This window comes from Sturnira hondurensis, unplaced genomic scaffold (assembly GCF_014824575.4).
Source record: "Sturnira hondurensis isolate 20B ecotype Veracruz unplaced genomic scaffold, ASM1482457v3 Scaffold0009719, whole genome shotgun sequence".
NCBI lineage: Eukaryota > Metazoa > Chordata > Mammalia > Chiroptera > Phyllostomidae > Sturnira > Sturnira hondurensis.
This window is the reverse complement of record NW_028082350.1, coordinates 4,024,626-4,044,969: the sequence shown is the minus strand read 5'-3', so window position 1 is coordinate 4,044,969 and position 20,344 is coordinate 4,024,626. Positions and strand designations below refer to the sequence as shown.

At 44.5% G+C, this 20,344-nt stretch overlaps 1 protein-coding gene across 11 annotated transcripts in view; it reads left to right on the top strand.

Annotated features, from left to right (window-relative positions):
- The window catches only part of CEP164 (centrosomal protein 164), an 85,656-nt gene that overhangs the window by 28,439 nt on the left and 36,873 nt on the right, over nucleotides 1-20,344 (top strand). For 8 of the 11 annotated variants that reach the window (XM_037057514.1, XM_037057515.1, XM_037057518.1 and 5 more), the window contains 5 exons: nucleotides 1,397-1,601; nucleotides 5,998-7,665; nucleotides 10,710-10,865; nucleotides 11,270-11,398; nucleotides 12,341-12,418. In XM_037057514.1, the coding sequence (XP_036913409.1) occupies nucleotides 1,397-1,601; nucleotides 5,998-7,665; nucleotides 10,710-10,865; nucleotides 11,270-11,398; nucleotides 12,341-12,418 (2,236 nt within the window). The remainder of the gene's footprint in view (nucleotides 1-1,396; nucleotides 1,602-5,997; nucleotides 7,666-10,709; nucleotides 10,866-11,269; nucleotides 11,399-12,340; nucleotides 12,419-20,344) is intronic. The other 3 variants (XM_037057522.1, XM_037057516.1, XM_037057523.1) reach the window with 3 other exon arrangements.

Genomic DNA, 20,344 nt, shown 5'->3' with positions numbered 1-20,344 from the left:
TAACCAAATGTGTAGATAACACATTTTGTTCATCCATTTACTTGTCAGTGGGTATTTGAGTTGTTTCCACCTTCGGCTATTATGAACAATGCTACTGCGAACATTGGCATTAAAACTCCAGTTCCCAGGGGGTATATACAAATATCCTTCTGAATCCTGCTGTCACCTCTTTGGGGTGTGTACCTAGAGGTTGAATTGCTGGGTCAGATGAGTATTCTGTTTTCCATTTTTCTGAGGAACCGCCATACTGTTTTTCACAGTGGCCACACCATTTACATTCTCACCAACAGAGCATAAGGGGGTTAATTTCTGTCCATCCTTGCCAATATTTTTATTTATTTTCTGCTTTTTTGATATTAGCAATGCTAATGAGTATGGAGGGGTATTTCACTGGTTTTAATTTTCATTTCTCTTATGTTTAGTGATGTTGAATGTCTTTTCATGTGCTGCTTGGTCACTTGTATATCTTCTTTTTATCTTCTACCTCTGATATTTTTTCTGTTTATTTCTATATATTTTCTATTTTATTTGAATAGAGATTGAGTTTGTCAGGTTTCATAAGGAGCTGATTGCAATTCTCTTTGGATTATATGGATTGATTTGAAGATTATTGGCATGTTGTCAGACTTGAGTCATTCTAATCAGGAATATGGAGTATCTCTCTAATTGTTTTTTTTTTCTTTTCCCTAGCTTTTCAGTACAGCTTTAGAAAGATTTTGCACTTTGGATTTATTCTTGGGTATTATATTTTTTATATTGCTATTGTGAGTTTTTTCCCTGTTATCTGTCTTAATGGATTATCGATAGTGGTGGATAAGTGGTGGATAGTAGTGGGTAGTGGTGGTTTATTTTGGACTTGTCCTTGGTGAAGTGCAGATTCCTGAAACCCACCTTCTACATTACTTTCTTCTTTTGTTGATCCCCACTAGCTCGGGTTATCACCCCTTGTGAGTTTGGAGGCTTTGGTAAAACCAGAGCTCTCACAATGCATCTTTCTCCTCAGACCATGAATACAAATGTTAAGCAAAGTCTATCTTAGATTTTAGTTCCAGTATACCATGGTGTTTGTACTTACCTATGTAAAACCAATTTTATTCCCACACCAGTCTAGCGTGAATTCCCAGGAACCCCAACGATTATACCTCTCAATGTAGAGATGTCTTTAGGTATCCCAGTCCTTTGTTTTTATCTAAATTAACTCCTTTATTCTTAGCTAAATAGTAGCTTTTAATTTTTCTGTTTTCCTTTCCCGTCTTCCCTGTCCTTCCATTTTCTCTCCTTCTTTTGCTTTTCTCCATTTCCTTCTCCTCTGCCTCTGCCATTTTTCCTTTTCTTTTTTTCCTAAGTAGCTTTAAATTTGAGCAGGGACTAACTTCTGTTCTCTGCTCCTCCCCAGCCAGGATATCACAGGTGATATTTACTATTTCAACTTTGCCAATGGGCAGTCTACCTGGGACCACCCCTGTGATGAGCACTATCGGAACTTGGTAATCCAAGAGCGAGGGAAGCTGTCAGCTTCTGGGGCCATTAAGAAGAAAGACAAGAAAAAGAAAAAGGAAAAGAAAGACAAAAAAGACAAAGAGACCTTGAAAAGTCCCATGGTGAGTCAGTGGGTGCGAGCTCAGAGAGACAGGGCTACAGCCTGAGGGGATGTTGGGAACCTCTACGTATTTACAGCTGGGAGGTTAAGAACAACAACAATAAATGGTAATTTCTTGATAGTACATCATCTGAATTGTGCCAGTCTTCTGGCAAATTTTCCTCTCACCTTCTAGAAGTTGTTATTATTTCTAAATAATTCCTTTTTTTCCCCTTGGGGAACCCATATCACATAAAGGATTGGTAGGAAAGAGTGTTCTGCTGAGGATTGTGGTTTGCAATACTAATGTAAGAAGTGATGCCATTGGCCCTTCTGGACTGTAGGGGACAGGGAGCAGCTGGCAGAGGCCAAACAGCCTACATGAGCAGAGTGTCTTTCCTCTGCTCTCAGAGTCAGGCTTTCCTAGTGTGAGCTCATTATGGTCTCAGTGGTGTGAGTCCTAGATGTCATCTGCCAGAACACCAGTCAGTGTCTTCACAGCCCACAAAGAAAGGCCTTGAACTTTATCCACTTGCTTTATTATTTATTTATTTATTTATTTTAAGATGAATTCTTAAATTTTTATTTATTTTTATTTAAATTACCTTATCGATTATGCTATTACAGTTGTCCCATTTCCCTCCCTTTATTCCCCCCCCCCCCGCATACCCTCTCCCACCCACATTCCCCCACTTTAGTTCATGTCCATGGGTCATGAGTATAAGTTCTTTGGCTTCTACATTTCCCATACTATTTTTACCCTCCTTTTGTCTATGTTCTGCCTACCATCTATGCTACTTATTCTCTGTACCTTTTCCCCCTCTCCTCCTTTGATTGTCCTGTTGGTAACCCTCCATGTGATCTCCATTTCTGTGGTTCTATTCCTGTTCTACTTGTTTGCTTAGTTTGTTTTTGTTTTTCTTTTTTAGGTGTGGTTCTCAATAATTGTGAGCTTGCTGTCATTTTACTGTACATGTTTTTTATCTTCTTTTTCTTAGATAAGTCCCTTTAACATTTCATATAATAAGGACTTGGTGATAATGAACTCTTCTAAATTGACTTCAGCTGGGAAGCACTTTCTCTTCCATTCTAAATGAAAGCTTTGCTGGATAGAGCAATCTTGGATGTAGGTCCTTGTCTTTCATGACTTGGAATACTTCTTTTTAGCCCCTTCTTGCCTGTAAGGTCTCTTTTGAGAAATCAGCTGACAGTCTGTTGGGAATTGCTTTGTAGGTAACTGTCTCCTTTTCTCTGGCTGCTTTTGAGATTTTCTCCTTCATTTTAACCTTGGGTAATGTAATTATGCTGTGCCTTGGTGTGTTCCACCTTGGGTCCAACTTCTTTGGGACTCTCTGAGCTTCCTGGATTTCCTGGAAGTCTATTTCCTTCGCCAGATTGGAGAAGTTCTCCTTTATTATTTGTTCAAATAACTTTTTCCACTTGTTGCTCTTCCTGTTCTCCTTCTGGTACCCCTATAATTTGAATGTTGGAATGTTTAAAGAATGTCCTGGAGGTTCCTAAGCCTCTCCTCATTTTTCTGAATTCGTATTTCTTCATTCTGTTCTGGTTGAATGTTTCTTCCTTCTGGTCCACTCCATTGATTTGAGTCCCCATTTCCTTCCCATTACTATTTGTTCCCTGTACATTTTCCTTTATTTCACTTAACATAGTCTTCATTTTTTCATCTAATTTGCGACCAAATTCAACCAATTCTGTGAGCATCCTGATCACCAGTGTTTTGAACTGTGCATCTGATAGGTTGGCTATCTCTTGGTTGCTTAGTTGTATTTTTTCTGGAGCTTTAATCTGTTCTTTCATTTGGGGCATTTTTTTTGTCTTGTCACGTCTGTTAGGTAGTGAGGGGTGGAGCCTTAGGGCAACCCAGTCACTGGGTTGTGACACTGTATGTGGGGGAGGGTTTTGAGAGGGAACAATGGCATTTGCTCTGCTCTCTGCAGGATTTTAGTCGCTTCAGCCACTTCTCCTAAGCAAACTGAGCCTTTCTGGTGCTGATTCCTGTGTGGGTGGGATTGTGTGCATTCTAGGACCCTTTGGGTCTCTCCAACGAACTCTTCTGTGTGGCTGGGAGTCTCTCCCTGCACCTCAACTCCTACAGGTGTTTTCATTTGGTCTGAGGCTCATTTTCCCTCACTGAGACCTTGGGTTGCACGGTCTGTCTTGCTCCCCAGTTTCGCCTGCTTTATCTGCACGAGACTGTGGGACCCCCCAGTCTGCCAGCCTTGTGTGCCATGCCCCTCCACAATCCGGCACCTCACTGGGTCCGCCAGCCATCGCTTTGCCGTGAGCACTATCCACCCAGCCGCCTGTCTCTGCCCCTCCTGCCAGTCTGGATGAATGTTTCTTCTTTAATTCCTTGGTTGTTGGACTTCCATACAGTTCAATTTTTTGTTAGTACTAGTTGTTTTTTGTTTCTAAATTTTTGTTGTCCTTATTTTGGATGTGCGAGGAGTCACAGTATGTCTATCTATGCCTCCATCTTGGCCAGAAGTCTATGCACTTGTTTTAGTTGCCAGTGTCCTAGGTGAGTGATATATAACTGAAATTTGATTGCAGCATAATGTCCTTGGTCTCAAGGAGGTGTTTTGCTCAGATTTGAAGGTGTTATTTTCCATTGTTTAATTTTTTCTTCAGTATGTCTGCTCTTAGGAGGGAGAGTTATTGCCCTCATTTTGTAGGTGGAGAAGCTAAGAGTTGGAGCCATTCTGTGGCAGTGCCACACAGCCTGCCTTCTTCCTTTCCCTCAGGGGTGGGGCAGGCAGAGCTTGTGAGGAGAGGGAGGGTCAGCCAGGTGGAAAGCACTAGGACTATCTTTTCAACCCTCTCAAGTCCAGTTGATTTGTTCTTCTGTTTATAGTCTTTATTTCCCACCAGTGCCTAGTGCTTGGTTCTCAATGAAGTTTTCCCTCATCCTCCATCCTTTTCAAGGATGTCAGTTCTGGTACTGGATGATTGCTGATGAATTTATTCTTTTCATCATCTCTGAGCTCTATAGATACTCCTCCCTCCCTTCCTCTCCTCCATATATTACTACTCATGGTTCTGAGAAATAAGATAACAAGCCTGTTCCTCCAGATGGAGAAAAGAGGACAGGCAATTTCCAAATAGGTTGAATTTTCTAAAGTCATGTGTTTGAAGGCAAAAGATGAACAATGGGGTTTTCATTTAACTTGGATTACTATTATTATTTTTTACTCAAGAGAGGGGGAGGGGCGACAGAGAAAGAAACATCAATGTGAGAGAGAAACATCGGGTTGCCTCTCATACACGCCCTGACCAGGACTGAATCTGCAGCCCAGACATGTGCCCTGACGGGGACTCAATCCCATGACCCTTCGGTCCATGGGACAATGCTCAACCAACTGAGCCTCGCCATCAGGGCTGCCCAGGTCTGCCCAGGATTATTTTGAATGTTATTCAGCATCTGGACAGGCTATGGCATAGCCGAAGATGCAAGAGGGAAGAAAGTGAGGGTTTTGGGATGGAGGGTTGGGTAATAGTCTGCCTGTGTGACTGAATTCTTGGCGCTCTCTTCAAAAAGAATTTCTTCTGTAGTTTCAGGAGCTGGGGACAATTGGATAACCTTGGGCTGCCCGTCTGGCTCTTAGGGCTCCAGATAGGAGTCTCAAACCTTAGTTTATTTAAGGGACAGATGGGTGCGTGACCTGGGCTTAGGTGGTTTGGGCTGTCTAGAGGTATGGGCTCATGGGCTGGGTGGAGTTTAGTGTGAATGCTCATAGGGTGGGATTGACTTTGGGGGGTTTCTCCTAGCCCCAGCATTCCGACTACACAAACCTCTTTTGAGCAGTACCAACTTGTACCTTTGGTAGAAGACTTAGACTGTTTCCTAGGCTCCGCTCACAGTTAGAGTTCCCCTCTTTTCTCTCTTTTTAGATAATTCTGGTAGTCATTGGTAAGGTTGGTGGATTTTATAAAATTAACCAAACACAGAACTGAGAGCTTGATGCTACCTTAGGGAAAATCTGGTTGGTGATTTTTAAGCTTAGGTTGGTAGTGAAGCCCTGTCTCCAAATCAGTTCCTCCAGAGAGGTCCAGCATGTAAAGAAGAAGTGGAGCCACTGTGGTTGCCTTTGGGGGTGTGGGTCTTGGTAATGCCCCTTCTTCACTACATGTACACTACTAGTGGCCCCCAGGTACCATGTGGAACCAACCTGCAGGTTCTGTGGAGCAAGGTTAGTAAGCCATTAATCTGTCAAGCCTCCTCTTTATAGATAAGGAAACTAGGGCCAGAAGACAACAAAGCCCAACAGAGCTTTTAACTTTTCTTCCCTCTTTGATTTTAGATGGTGGGTGGGTTTCTGCTAAGGTAGCTGAGGTAGCAAGTATAAATTAGCGGGGCTTTGTCTTAGTTTTCTCTGCATGTTTATATATCCATCTAGGAAACACAGCCCGAGCAGGGACTTCTGCCTTCTTCCTCCTTTCTCCGTGGCCCATCCCCTCTTCCAGCACCTGGGCTTGCTGATCTGGACCTAGACCAAGAGATGCAGGCTAGAAGTAAGGGCTTGTTTAACAAAGGGAAGAGCCCATGCATGCTTGGTGATACCCCCTGGCCTCTCAGGGGCACCCTGCCCAACAAACTACAGCCACTCTCCAAAGGCCAAGCTTCCCAAACCCACCAAATCTTTACCGACATGGAGAAAGTCTTAGGCAGGACCCCAGCCCAATGCAGGACGGAATTAGGTGATCAGCAGGGTCTGGAGAAAACCCAGAAGCCAACTGAGAACATCTACCTGAGGTTTTCAGACCCTGAAATAGAAGAACTGGAAATGAGGACCAGACAGCAGAAACCCGGCTCTCTGGGCCCTGAGAACAGTGGTCCCCTCCAGAATGAGCAGGGTGTGTTGGAAAGCAGGAGCCAGGCCTCTCCCCACTCGCAGCTTTCTGAAACCGTCAAGGGCCCACAGATGAAAGGCGAGCAGCACAGCTACACCATGGCCAAACCGAGCTCCACTGGCCCTGCGGGGGACAAGGGCCAGAGCTCACCATCCCTTGAGGAGGACCTCTCTCTGTCTCCTTGTTCTTCTGAACAGATGCTGCCTACTGGGAAGAGCAAGCTGTTCTTGTTAGATAGAGGCCCAGCTGAAGACTTGAGCTATCAGGGTGTTTCTGGGGAAGGTGGGAGTGTGGGTTGGGGAAGAAGGAGGAGAGAGCCCCCAGGATTGTGGATGGGACAGGTCTCCAAGCTTGTCAACAAGGACACTCCCGGGAGCTGCAAGAAAACAGAGCTCATTGATCCTGAGGATCTAAGGGCCTCAGCTGAAGATCCACTTCAGGGACTCTCCCTAATACTGTCCAATACTCTGGCATCAGAACCAGCCCAGAATGCCCCTTCAGGTAGTGCCCCACAGGCATCTCCTACCAGTGAGAAGAGATACCTCCCATTGTCTACAGAGCCCCCTGAAGAAGACAGGAAGCCCAGTGGTGATGGGTCTGACTTAGAGAGCAACAGCAACAGCAGTCTGGCTTCTCACCTTGGCTCTCAGGTCATGGGTGAGGTGAATAACTTCCCATGGGACCTGCAGAGCTGTCCCGGATCTGAGCAGGGTGTGGGTCAGGCAGGCCTTGGACCCAGAAATCTACACTCTGGCCCCTTTGTAGTGCCCCAGTTGTCCCACCTGCAGGGCTCTGCAGATGAGCAGTCAGAGAGTGAAGACTATTCCGAGGATCAGAGGTTCTACCAGCACATCCTGCAGATGGCCAAGATCTCCAAGCAGCTGGAGGACCTGAGGCTGCCAGAGAGCATGCAGGAAATGCCATGCAGAGACTTGGCCAGCATGGTCGGCTGCATGACAGCTCGGTCTCCCGGGATGTCTCCCGTGGGTGAGCACGAGACCACCAGCGTAACGGACAGGGACTTACAGTTTCTGGGTTGGGGGCCAGAGCTGCTGGAGCATCCTCAGGAGATAGCCCTTGCCCCAGCTGGGCAGGAGGCCTCTCAGCAAGCCTGTCTTCAGCCAAGCAGCAGCCCTCTCGGTCAGGGGCTAGTCGAGCTGAGTTCCAACAGAAGACTTGCTGTAGAGCCAGGCGAGATGCAGCTTCTCAACCAGGTAGGCTACTTAGAGAGCATGGTGCCGAGGCCTCGCAGAATGTGGCATCGAGGGAGCAGGTTCAGTTGATATCTTAATGCAGCCAGCTGTTAGGTCTGCTTTCCTGTTACTTACCCTCCAGTGGTAACTACTGATCCCTAAACTACTCAGGATGTCCATCTTGTGGGATGGCATGTATTTCATGTTTCTTCTACCCCATCACATACAAGATAGGGGTTGAAGGGGCCTAGACTTCCTGGGTGGATCGCATGTTCTGGGGATGTTCAGTTTTGAGGGTGAGTAAGGTGGCACCAATCCTGGCACTCATGCAGGTGTAGCTACCTTCCCAGGATTTGGGAAGCCTTTCCCATCAGCTGATTATAGAGAGAGCCCTCCTAATCAGGCACCCTACACTTGAGCTCTCAACTTAGTCCTTTCTAAGAATCCCACAGAACTAGAGTTAATGTGATTACAAGGGGCTGAAGCACAGAATCTCTCTACCACCCAGTAAGCTGCTTCTGCTTCTTGTTTCCCAGGCTTCCCAGAAACCATGTGAATAACCTGTGTCAAGCTGTGCAGACCTTGCTTGTGCTTCACTTCTACCCCTACTGGGATTACCAAAGAGTTGAGCTTGCCCTGTCATTTTGACCCTTGTTCCTTTAAATAGTCATACCATATTCTTCATTTAGAAGGAGTCAAGTTGGATCATAGACCATGGGGTCAAGTCTGAATTTCCCTTGCTTCTCTGCTTTTGCTCAGCTATGGCCTTACCTAGTTGTTACCTATGGTTCTTAATTGCTGGCATGCACTGGTTCTCTGTTAGCTTTAATAACTGCTATAGCACTATAAATATCAGATAAGCTGCAGATTATCCTGAAAGTTTTACTTAGCCCAATGGCAGCAAGTTTATCTGCTTTGAAGGACAGGCCACACACAGTCTGTGGTCAGAGTTAAGGGCCGTCTACAGAAGATGATCAGCTAGGAGCCAGGAGTGCATAATTTCCTTGCTAACCACTGATTTGGGAAAGGCCTGGGAGAAAAAAAGTCAGCATCCCTGTCTCCCTCCCCCAAGCCACTAGCACGTTAGCAAATTAACCATGTTAGGAGTCTGTGATTTTCCATAAATACAGTTTGGGAAGAATTTTGCTTGCTGCTACACTGTGGTTGACTGGGAGGGTGGAAGTCAGGAGCAGCAGGCCTGGTTTACTCACAGTTCACCTCAGAGATGCTTGCCTGGGCTTCTTTGTGCCACAGCCAGGAGGCAGTGTAGCATACCTGCTTAGAGAGAGCCCCAATTCCAAGCCCACATCTGCCCTGCTTGCTGGCCCCATGACTTTGGCAGGGGTCTTGATCTCACCAATCTTTGTTGGCTCACATGGCAAGAACAGCGCCCTTAGGCTGTCATCAGAGTACAATGAGATGTGGCATTTAGAGTGCTTAACACTGGTGATTTCGGCCAATTTTATAAATAGCCATATCCTTTTCTGCCTAACAAAGATATTCTGTAACAGGCTAGGTGATTGGTAACCTACAAAGGCCTGAGAGTGGTTCTCACGTCACCTTTCAGATGAATGTCTGATGCCCTTTCTGTGGAGAAATGGGCCCTATTCAGGACCCACCTGATGGTCTGGCCCTAGGCTGAGACTATGGGTGAGGAGATGGGCCGTCTGAATGTTCTTTTTTTTTTTAAAGATAGATAGATAGATAGATTTATTTATTTATTTATTTATTTATAGACAGAGGGAAATGGAGGGAGAGAAACATCAATATGTGGTTGCCTCTCACATGCCCCCTACTGGGGACCTGGCCTGCAACCCAGTCATGCGCCCTGACTGGGAATCAAACCAGCAACACTTTGGTTCTATTGAGCCACACTAGCCAGGGCTGAATGTTCTAATTCCGACCTTCTCCTGGTTCCCCTTTCTCTCTTCAGTCCCTGTGGGATTAGAAGGAAATGGAATCTTTGTATTCTTTATACACTTTAAGTTTGCAAAATGAATATGAAAGAACTCTTTGTAAATTGTCCCTAGAGTGCTATCCTTGCCTCTGCTTCTAGCCCAGACTCGTGTAATGTGAATCTCTGTAGTAATAATAGCAATTCCTTAACTTTGGTGTAGCCCTGGACCTCTTGCATGTGCTCCATGCACTGATGATCTCATTTGAACTTCTCAACAAACCTTAAGTGATCAGGCACACATCATCTCCATCATTTGGATGGGTAACTGTGAGTAGCCCAAGGTCTCCCAGACTCTGACTCCTGGCCTTGCTTCCCCGGCTGTGGCAGCACAACGCCTTCAGGGAGCAGGGAGAAGAAGGGGCCAGTCTTTTGGCTTCTGTCAGCCACTTTTCCCATCAGTGCAGGTGGGCAGGAGAGTTTATTTTTTTATTGGTCATGTATATTGTTTTATAGTTAATATTTATTTTAATCAGAATAAAACATGCCCATATTATACAAAGTCAAATTGTACCAAAAGACCTATCACAAGGCACAGAAGTTCTGCAGTGTGTGTGCCTCTTTTCAGAGGCAACTGCTTTCTTCTGGTGTTTATGCCCATGTATTTTTTTAAATTTTATTTATTTATTTTATTTTATTCTTGTTCAAGTACAGTTTTCTGTCTTATATTCCCAGCCCTGCCCACCCCCCCAATGTCCATATTTTTGAATACTGTGCTTACACTGCTTTTCCTTGATTCATCAGTTTAAACTCTACCCGTTAAGATTTTTCACTCTGGTAGATGAAGCCCTTGTCTCTACTTTCTCCTTCCACACCCTTCCTGTGTGGCTTCTGAAAGGGGAGCAGGGCCCTGTACAGCACCAGCCAGGTGCAAGGGGCTGTTTACTGGGAGGCAGCAGTGGAGCTGTGGGAATCAGGGAGCCAGCCTGTGATTTCTCACACAGTTGGCACGATGGTCATTTCTGGATGTTGTATCTCATTGGCAGCCTCTGAATGGAGGTGGTTTAAATTTGAGCGGGCAGAATTTAGATGTTTAATTTTTATATCTGTCTCCAACTCTCAGAGCCATGTGGTTTCTTGGGTTTGTAACATAATGTTTTCTGTTGGTCAGGCTCTGGGCTCCTCATTAGCCCCAGTCCATGTTCCTGTTGGGGGCCTGGCTCCCTTACGAGGCCTTGAGGATGCCCCGCCCTCTGCTCTTCGTGTTTCTCAAAGTGTGAGCTTAGGGAACACAGTGGAGTCTGGCCAGCTCGGAAAACTCATGCTGGTAAGTGCTTTTCCTTGTGTTAAGTGTATTTAGTTACTGCGGGGTCTCCTTGTACCGTGCTAGGAACTGTGTGGCCCATAGATGAGAAATAGAGGGCATGGGCTGTGTCCTCAATATTCATAATCCAGTTGGGAAGGTAAATTATACCTGTATGATGCCGACGGTGGGCTCTTGGCAGTGGAGGACAGACCACGCCCTAGGGACTGCAGTGCTGATTTCCCAGTCTCTACGGCCAGGGCAGTGGCAGTTGGGGAAAGGAGGGATCAGTGTGAGTTGGAGTTGTCAGGGTCAGCCTTGTGAATGTGGTGGCCTTGCTCTGGAAGACATATAAACAGAAGGAGAGTGACGAGAGCATTCTGAAGGTATTCCTCATGAGTTCCTTAATTCTCTTTTTCTGTTTGGAGCCTTCACAGGGTCTCAAGACTTCTGCAAATGGTCAAGTGGGCTCCATCCATGAGGACAAGAATGCTGCCAGCCTCTTTGCCTTAGGGGAGGAGGCCAGTGAGGAGGATGAGGTGGAGAGTGACAACCAGGTGATGATGATCCTGCTCCTGGTCCTGAAAACCCTCTGTGCTATTTTTTTCTAAAAATTTTACTGTGGTAAAGAATGTGTGTGTGTGTATAAAATATGAAAGTTACCATTTTAACCAATTTTACGTATACAATTTAGAGGCATTAATTAATTTTACAGTGTTGTGCAGTTGTTACCATAGTCCATTTCCAGAACTTGTTCATAATCCCAAACAGACACTATGTGTTTGCTGAATAGTAACTCCCCATTCTTCCCCCTGCCCAGCTCCTGGTAAGCCTCTGGTCTACTTTATGTCTCTATGAATTTGCCTATTCTAGATATTTCATATAACTATAATTATACAATCATTGTCCTTTAATGTATGGTTTCTTTTGTGTGGCATAATGTTTTCAAGGTATATTAATGTTATAGAGTGTATTGAAACCTCATTCCTTTTTATGGCTGAATAATCCTTATTGAATGTATAGACCATACTTAATCCATTCATTTGTTTTTGTTTTTGTTTTTTAAGATTTTATTTATTTATTTTATAGAGATGGGGAAGGGAGGGAGAAAGAGAGGGAGTGAAACATCGATGTATGGTTGCCTCTAGCACACCCCATACTGGGGATATGGCCTGCAACCCAACCATGTGCCCTGACTGGGAATCAAACCGGCGATGCTTTGATTCGCAAGCCTGCGCTCAGTCCACTGAGCTACACCAGCCTGGTATCCTTCATTTGTTGATAGAAGAAAACAACTTGGGTTGCTTTCACTTTTTGGCTAACCTCTGTGCAACTTTGAAAATAAATAAAAATGATTTCCAGCTCACAGCTTTATTTGTTGCCCAGTCTGTATACCTCTCAGGTCTGACTGAGAAAGTATAACCAACCAAGAGCCTCCTGGCCGTCTCTCTGGGCTGTCCCATTTTCCAGCTCACCACTCATAGTCATTTTTGTTTCAGAGTGTTGGCAACTCAAGTGAGCTTCTTAAGAACTTGCACCTGGACATTGGGGTGCTGGGAGGTGACTTTGAGTATGAGGTAAGATCCTGAAGCCCCTGTAGGTAAGTTCTTTACTTAATCTGGTGTGTACCTCCTTGCATCTTAAGCCTTTCTCTCATGGAATACATATTAGGAAAGAGGATCATTTTGTCCCTGTTCTGTCCAGATAAGATTTCTGGGGCTTGGGGAAACATAGAGGGAAAGTACTTCATCCACTTAGTCATTTATCAAATAACCACCATTTGTTGCACGTTTCTACAAAATACGGTACTTTGCTAGGTGCTGTAGGTCATCACATGCCATAACATACCTTAGATATGATTCCTGACCCCTAAGAGCTTGTAGTCTCATAAAAGAGAGACTTAAATAACTGGAGTGCAGAGTAGCATGCAGTGAGGCCATGGAGTAGAACGTTAGAGGTCTCTTATCTGTTTGGATTGACCAGGAAAGACTTCATTGAGAAACCGATGTCTGGGGTGAGTGAAGAAGAGCGAAGGGCTGGACTGGACAAGCAGAGGGGAATGGTGAGAGAGAAGGCCAAATGCAGGGCACTACACAGGCAGGGACGGAGATGTGGGATGAGTTTGTGGAGGAAGATGAGGCATCTCCTTTGACTGGAGTACAGAACATGTGTGGGAAAGGAATGGAGAACACTGTGGGGGTAGGTTAGGCTGGATCATGGAGGACCTGTGTGCTAGCTAATAAATTGGGACTGAATTACACAGGCATTGGCTGCTGTCAGTGGTTTTAAACAGAGTGTAACTTCGTCCAGATTCTGAGCATTTGTTGAATGCTGGCTCTCTAGCAGACCTCTGTGCTTGGCCCTGTGGGAGATCCAGGTATTGGTAAGATATGGGTCTGGGCTGGCCTTGAGGAGTTTGTAGTTGGAGAGAAAGAAAGGATGCTAGATAACTGGTATTTAGTACATGATCAATAACTGTTGAATAAATGAATATTTAGGAAACTATAAAGCAGGGCAGTATGTACAAGAACTGAACAGCACAGGTATGCTGTTTGGAGGAGTCCTGAAGGAGAAGAAATTACTTATCTAGAGATAGGAAAAACTTAGTGAAAGAGATGACATTTGAGCTGGCTCTTGAGGAGTGGGTAAGTTTTGGACATGGGGGAAGGATGTAGGGGTGTTTTAGGCAAGCAAACAATTTGAGCAAAGGCAGGAGGCCTGAGAAATGCAGAATATGGTTGAGAATAGATTCCGGAAATACCCCTTACTCCCAATAGTCCTGTTGCTTCTGATTTCTTTGTACATGGTCTGTTCTTTACTGCCACCAGAGGTATCTTGTCTGTTTACATGGTCTGTTCTTTATAAAAACAAACAAACAAAACCCCACACTCATCATATTGTTATTACACCTGAAAATTCCAGTGCAGTTTTGTACTTGAAAAGGAGCATTTCCTACTATATGTATTTTGGTGTTCAGTTTATTCATTTTTAACAATTAATATTTCTCTCAGGCTGCAGTTCTGCATGTTATGGCCACACTAATGCCCACACCTCCAGAAGGGCTGGGGTTAGGGTGAGGCGAGTGAGGCATTTACCTCAGGAGCAGAACTCAAGGGGGTGCTGAAAATCTCAGTAATCAAGATAAGTAGTGTTTCAATGAATGATTTTTCCTTTCTTTAAAACTTTTTAAATTTTTATTTTTTTAAATATATTTTGATTATGCTATCACAGTTGTCCTATTCCACCTACCCCCCTTTATTCCCCTCTGCCCTGCACCCCCCTCCTGCCACCTGTATTCCGTCCCCCACCCCTCCCCTCCCCTCCAGTTCATGTCCAGGGGTCATACTTATAAGTTCTTTGGCTTCTACATTTATTATAGTGTTCTTAACCTCCCTCTGTGTATTTTCTACCTACTATTTATGCTTCTTATTCCCTGTGCCTCTTCCCCTATTCCCTCTCTCTTTCTGCCCACTGATAACCCTCCGTGTGATCTCCATTTCTGTGATTCTGTTCCTGTTCTACTTGTTTGCTTAGTTTGTTTTTGTAGGTTTGGTTGTTAATAGTTGTGAGTTTGTTGTCATTTTTTACAGCAAACTGTTGTCAAACAAACTTCATATTTTTGATCTTCTATTTCTTAGATAAGTCTCTTTAACATTTCATAGAGTAACGCCTTGGTGGTGATGAACTCCTTTAACCTGACTTTATCAGGGAAACGCTTGATCTGCCCTTCCATTCTAAATGACAGCTGTGCTGGATAAAGTTGTCTTGGATGTAGGTCCCTGACTTTCTTTTACTTCTAGCACTTCCTTACAGTCCCTTCCTGCCTATAAAAATATGTATATATATTTCTCTAAATATTCCCAAAGTATTCACACAACTAGTAAATCATGAGGTCAACAATTCAGATTTCCTCAAACATTTGAATATTGATTGCATACATAATTAAGCTTTTCACAGTCTAATATACCAAATTCTTTTAAATACTTTAAACACTCTAAAATGGAACAGATCACTTGTGTTTTATTAGAATAATCACAAAGCTGACCACTAAAACAACAGTGCTTACTGTATCAGGGATTAAAATTTGTTTCCTTATTATCTCTTGTATTCTGTCCTTATAATCCCTTATTATGTTCCTGCTACTGCTAACTCTTACTTCTTGGTCCTCAGCTCACCTGGAGAGCAGGGGGAACGTCTCAGGCTGGCTGAGGTTGCAGATGTTATCTGATAGGCCCTGACTTTAGGTGGGTCTTCCTAGGTGACCCAGCTCAAGCCATTGCAGGCCCCTCTTTTATAGTTAGGCTTTGTCTAGTACCTCACAAACTGTCCATAGTTTTGGCTCTGCACAATCAGATATGTTTTGATTGTGACTTAGACACTTTCTTCCAAATGTGACATTTTTTTCCAACTGTCCCATCTTTATCAACAAACTGATCTTTGCCTACTTTGAAACTCTTCCTCCTGAGTGGGGTCTGGTCTGTTTGCATTAAATCCAAAGCCTTTCATTGGTTTGCTTCCCTAAAATGACAACTTTGTTTCTTGTCATCTACTATTAAGACCTTAAATACTGAAAGAATCATTAGCTCAGGTTTTGCACTTAGAAGATGACCACAAATAGGAATGGGGTGTCAGGAGGACTGGCTTAACTTTTGGAGAAAGAGGGTAGTCTCCACAAGACAGAGCAAACTGAGAGTAGAGATTTTACCCTATTTGTGTCTATATGTTTATGTTATTTTTATATATATATATATATATATATATATATATATATATATATATATATCCCACTGTCTGGAACATAGGAAGGGTGTGGGCAAGTTTTGCTGAACAATTGAGAAAATGAATGGGTGAATGAATGAATGAGTGAATGGGTAATGCTGGAATAGGGAGGGTATCCTGGCAGGTTGCGCTGTGTTTTTTTCTTCCCTTGGCTTTCCCATGTCCTATGTAGAGTAGATACTTGGTTCCTGCTATCAGCTGGTAGATTGAAGATCCCAAAGTGGATCAATCATGATGAACTTTGACTTTGGGCTAGTTAATTTTTACTTTACAATGGATTATTAGTGTCAACAAAAAGGGGATTTTCTTCTTAGATATGTCCTGGACTTCCAAAGGCTTCCTTTCTGATGATGATATGCTTTTTTTTGTGTGTGTGTGAGTAGATGCTTTTAAACATATTTTGTATAACCTTTTTAATGTAAATAGGCCACCCAGTGTGATGGGGTGGAATGTCTGGAGTGGGAGGTGTTAAGTACGCTTCCCACGACTTTTCCAAGCTGGAATAGGGCAGGTTAGTGGTGGAGATGAATGCGGGAAGGGTGCATTTAGGGAGATGATGAAGCTGCCTCTGCGCGGACCATGCCTTTGAAAATGGCTTTTGCCCCAGTTTATAAACCTTAGATCCACTGAGGTGCCCCAGGCTCAGATGGAGAACTTCTTTTTGGGGGTTTGCGTCACTTTGCTCAATTCCATGAGAAGGCAGTAGAATGGCAAGAATGCCTCTCTCTCTCTCTCTTTCCCCCCTTGCTCATCCTCTTCTGCCTTCCACTTAAACCTATTTGTAGTCTATTACAGAATCAAAAGGGATAGGTTGATGAAACAGGCACTGAAAATGGGTGTGAGTGAAAGACGGAGGTTGAAGGGTAGGTCAGCTGGCATTTGGCCTTGTGTTGCTAGTGAGAAGCCCATCCGCTGATCAAAGGATGGGGAGAGCTGGGCTTAGAAATAGCAGGATGATGTCAGTGTGATTGGAAAGTGCTAATAACACCAGGGAGAAGTGCAAAGAATTGATACCAACTAGGTGGGAATGAGATGTGGAAAATAGACTGGCCTGATGGTGGGCTTGGTGGGGTCTCCCCTGAAGAGGACCTGGGCTTCCCTTCCTTTGTGCTCTGGGCTGGAGGAGGATTGTAGCACTGGGGGCCTCATGGCTTTCTGAGGGTATGTTAAACATGAAATAGTCCTTTCAGGCACTCTCCTACACCACCTTCCACATGCAGATGACAAGATCTTCTTCGAAAAAGCAGTAGAAATTTGCCTTGAGATATCCCCGGACCTGGGCTGTGACAGGGGACAAAGGGGTCTCACTGCAGAGGAGTTGAAAGCAGAGCTGTGCCAAGGGTGCAGTGCCCCGCCCCTGCCTGTGTGCCCCTTAGAACACTGACAGGCATTGACACCGGGGCCTGGCCCGCGTGTCCTGGGCAGGGCCACAGGTTATGGTCGGGGGCAGGGCTGGTGAGAGCAGAGGAGCATGTCCTCTGGCTGTCTGACGGGTTTTCTGCATGCTCATCTCGTTCACCCATTTTGGGGGAATCTAGCACAAATGTCTAGTCTCCCTCTATCATTCTTCCCCTCAGATGTGCCTCTGGCTGTCATGTGCAGTTGTCATGGACTCAGAGAGTGCAAACTCACATGCTGTGTTAGCCATGTTGTAATATTTTAATATTCAGGTAGATGGAAAGGACAAGCTCTGTTGTAGGAAAATTTTCTTTTGAAGAATTTAAGCTTGAGAATGGCTAACGCTGTGTTCTTGTAGTCTGGCTGTGTTCCCTCATGCATAACAATGTGAGTCTCTGTGTCTGGTGTCCTCTGGTGTTTGATAAGTTACTTGTTTTTCCATCATCTTGAATGTTGATAGTTAACATTTGTTTAGCTACTTCTTATTTAAAAAGCAGTATAACAAATATATACAGTTAATCCCTGCATGATCTTGTAAAATAAATTACAGCTCCCTTTTATACAGTAGGAACCCTGTATTTGTACAACACACTCATTTGTCTTTATTTGTGCAGCAGTAGTGTTAGTTTCCAGGTCTCTCGTCCTCAGTTTCCTTCCCCTCAGAGTGGCTGTGAGAGGGCTTACTCAAGTTGAAGCTGCCCTTTCCACAGCAGAGCAAATGTCTGTGGAGTTTTTACAGTTTATTATTTTTTTGTTTTTCTTTTTTTAATTTTTTAAAAATATATTTTATTGATTATACCATTACAGTTGTTCTATTCCCCCTCTTCATTCCCCTTCACCCTGCACACTCCTCCCCCACCATTCCCCCCCCTTTAGTTTATGACCACGTGTCTCAAGTTCTTTAGATTCTATATTTCCTCTACTATTCTCGCCCTCCCCCCTATCTATTTTCTACCTACTGTCTATGCTATTTTCTGTACCTTCTCTCCCCTTCTCCTCCTCCCACTCCCCTGTTGCTAACCCTCCATGTGTTCTTCATTTCTATGGTTCCACTCCTGATCTAGCTGTCCTCTTAGTTTGCTTTTGTTTTAGGTGTGGTTGTTAATAACTGTGAGTTTGCTGTCCTTTCACTGTTCCTATTTTTCATCTTCTTTTTCTTAGATAAGTCCCTTTAACATTTCATATAATAAGGGCTTGGTGATGATGAACTCCTTGAATTTGACCTCAGCTGGGAAATACTTTATCTGTCTTTCCATTCTAAATGAAAGCTTTGCTGGATAAAGCAGTCTTGGCTGTAGGTCTTTGGATTTCATGACTTGGAATACTTTTTCCCAGCTCCTTCTTGCCTGTAAGGTCTCTTTTGAGAAATCCACTGACAGTCTGATAGGAAGTCCTTTGTAGGTGACTGTCCCGTTATCTCTTGCTGCTTCTAGGATTCTCTCCTTCATTTTAATGTTGGCTAATGTAATTATGATGTGCCTTGGTGTGTTCCTTCTTGGGTCCAACTTCTTTGAGACTCTCTGAGCTTCCTGGATTTCCTGGAAGTCTATTTCCTTTGCCAGACTGGGGAAGTTCTCCTTTATTATTTGTTCAAATAAGTTTTCCACTTGTGGCTGTTCTTTTCCCCTTCTAGTACCCCTATAATTCAGATGTTGGAACGTTTAAAGATGTCCTGGAGGTTCCTAAGCCTCTCCTCATTTTTTTGAATTCTTGTTTCTTCCTTCTTTTCTGGTTGGATGTTTTGTTCTTCCTTATGGTCCACTCCCTTGATTTGAGTCCCAGTTTCCTTTCCATCACTATTGGTTTCCTGTGCATTTCCCTTCATTTCCATTAGTTTAGCCTTCATATGTTCCTCTAATTTGTGACTATAATCAACCAGTTCTGTGAGCATCCTGATCACCAGTATTTTGAACTGTGCATCTGAGAGGTTCGCTATTTCTCGGTCACTTAGAGTTATTGGCTCTGGGGCTTTGAGTTCTTCCTGAGCCATATTTTGGACTGTTGTGCCTGTTGCATATGAGGAGCGGAGCCCTAGGTGTTTACCAGGGCAGGGCAACTCAGTAGCTGGGTTGTGATGCTGTATGTGGGGGCAGGGCCAAAGGAAAGCAATGGCAGTCCCTTCTGCTGCCTCCCGCCGCCAGGGCTTGCGCGGTCCGTCCCACTGCACCCAAATGTGCGACCGAGGTCAGCCACCCCCTTGCCCAGTCATTGGGTTCGCCTACTGGGGCCTGCACAGTCCATCTCACTGCTCACTCCTCTACTGGTTTATCTGCGTGCAAATGTGTGACCTCGGTCAGCCTGCCCCGCACCCTCATTGGGTCCATGCTGCTACCCCAGTTGCCTGCGAGCCTGGGTCCAGCGATCTTTCCTGCCTAACCCTGCTCTGCTGCTGGCTCTGCCCCTCTTACCGGTCCCGGTTGAATGATTCCTTGTTGTTGGACTTCCGTATAGTTCAATTTTCTGTTCTTTGGCTGTGTCTTTGTTTACTAAACCTTTGTTGTATTCAAACTTGGTTGTGGGAGAAGGCACAATGTTTCTACCTACGCCTCCATCTTGGTGGAAGTCCCTACAGTTTATTTTTGGAAATTCAGTCAAGCGTTTACTGAGAAATTATTATGTGCCAGGCAGTGGGAATAATAGGGGGCTGATCTGGTGAGGAAAACAGACAAGGAAATCAGCAATTATAATACAGTCATTGTTATGAAAGAAGATGGGGAAGTCTGATCTCAGGACCACTGCTCCAGGGATCAAAGAGGGCTTCCTGAAAGCTGTGAGGCTGTGAGGACTAGCCAGGAGGGAGGGGTGAGGGAGAGATTTAAGAATGTGTATGGCAAAGTGGCAAAAGGGCCTGCTAATTATTCACTGGCAGGAAGAGAAAATTTGCGCAGGGTTTGGCTGGGGATGACTCATGAGAAGCAGGCAGGGGCTAACCTCGGTCCTGAAGGGCATGGGTGCTGTGTGTAGTTTGACACCTCTTCTGTCCCCTAATCCACAGTCTGCTGCCTTTATTTAATCATGAGGTCAGCATAGCTGGGTGGACCGGTTTTGTTTTTTGCTTTTGTTTTAATCCTCACTGGAGGATATGTTTTCATTGCTTTTAGAGAGAGAGGAAGGGAGAAAAAGAAACATTGATGTGAGAGAGAAACATCAATTGGTTGCTTCTGGCATGTGTCCAGATCAGGGATCATACACACCCAGACCAGGAATTGAACCTGCAACCTAGGTATGTGCCCTGAGTGGGTATCGAACCTGCAACATGTCCTTTAAGGGATGACGCTCCAAACAGCTGAGCCACACTGGTCAGGGTTGGTCCTACTTTTGATGAG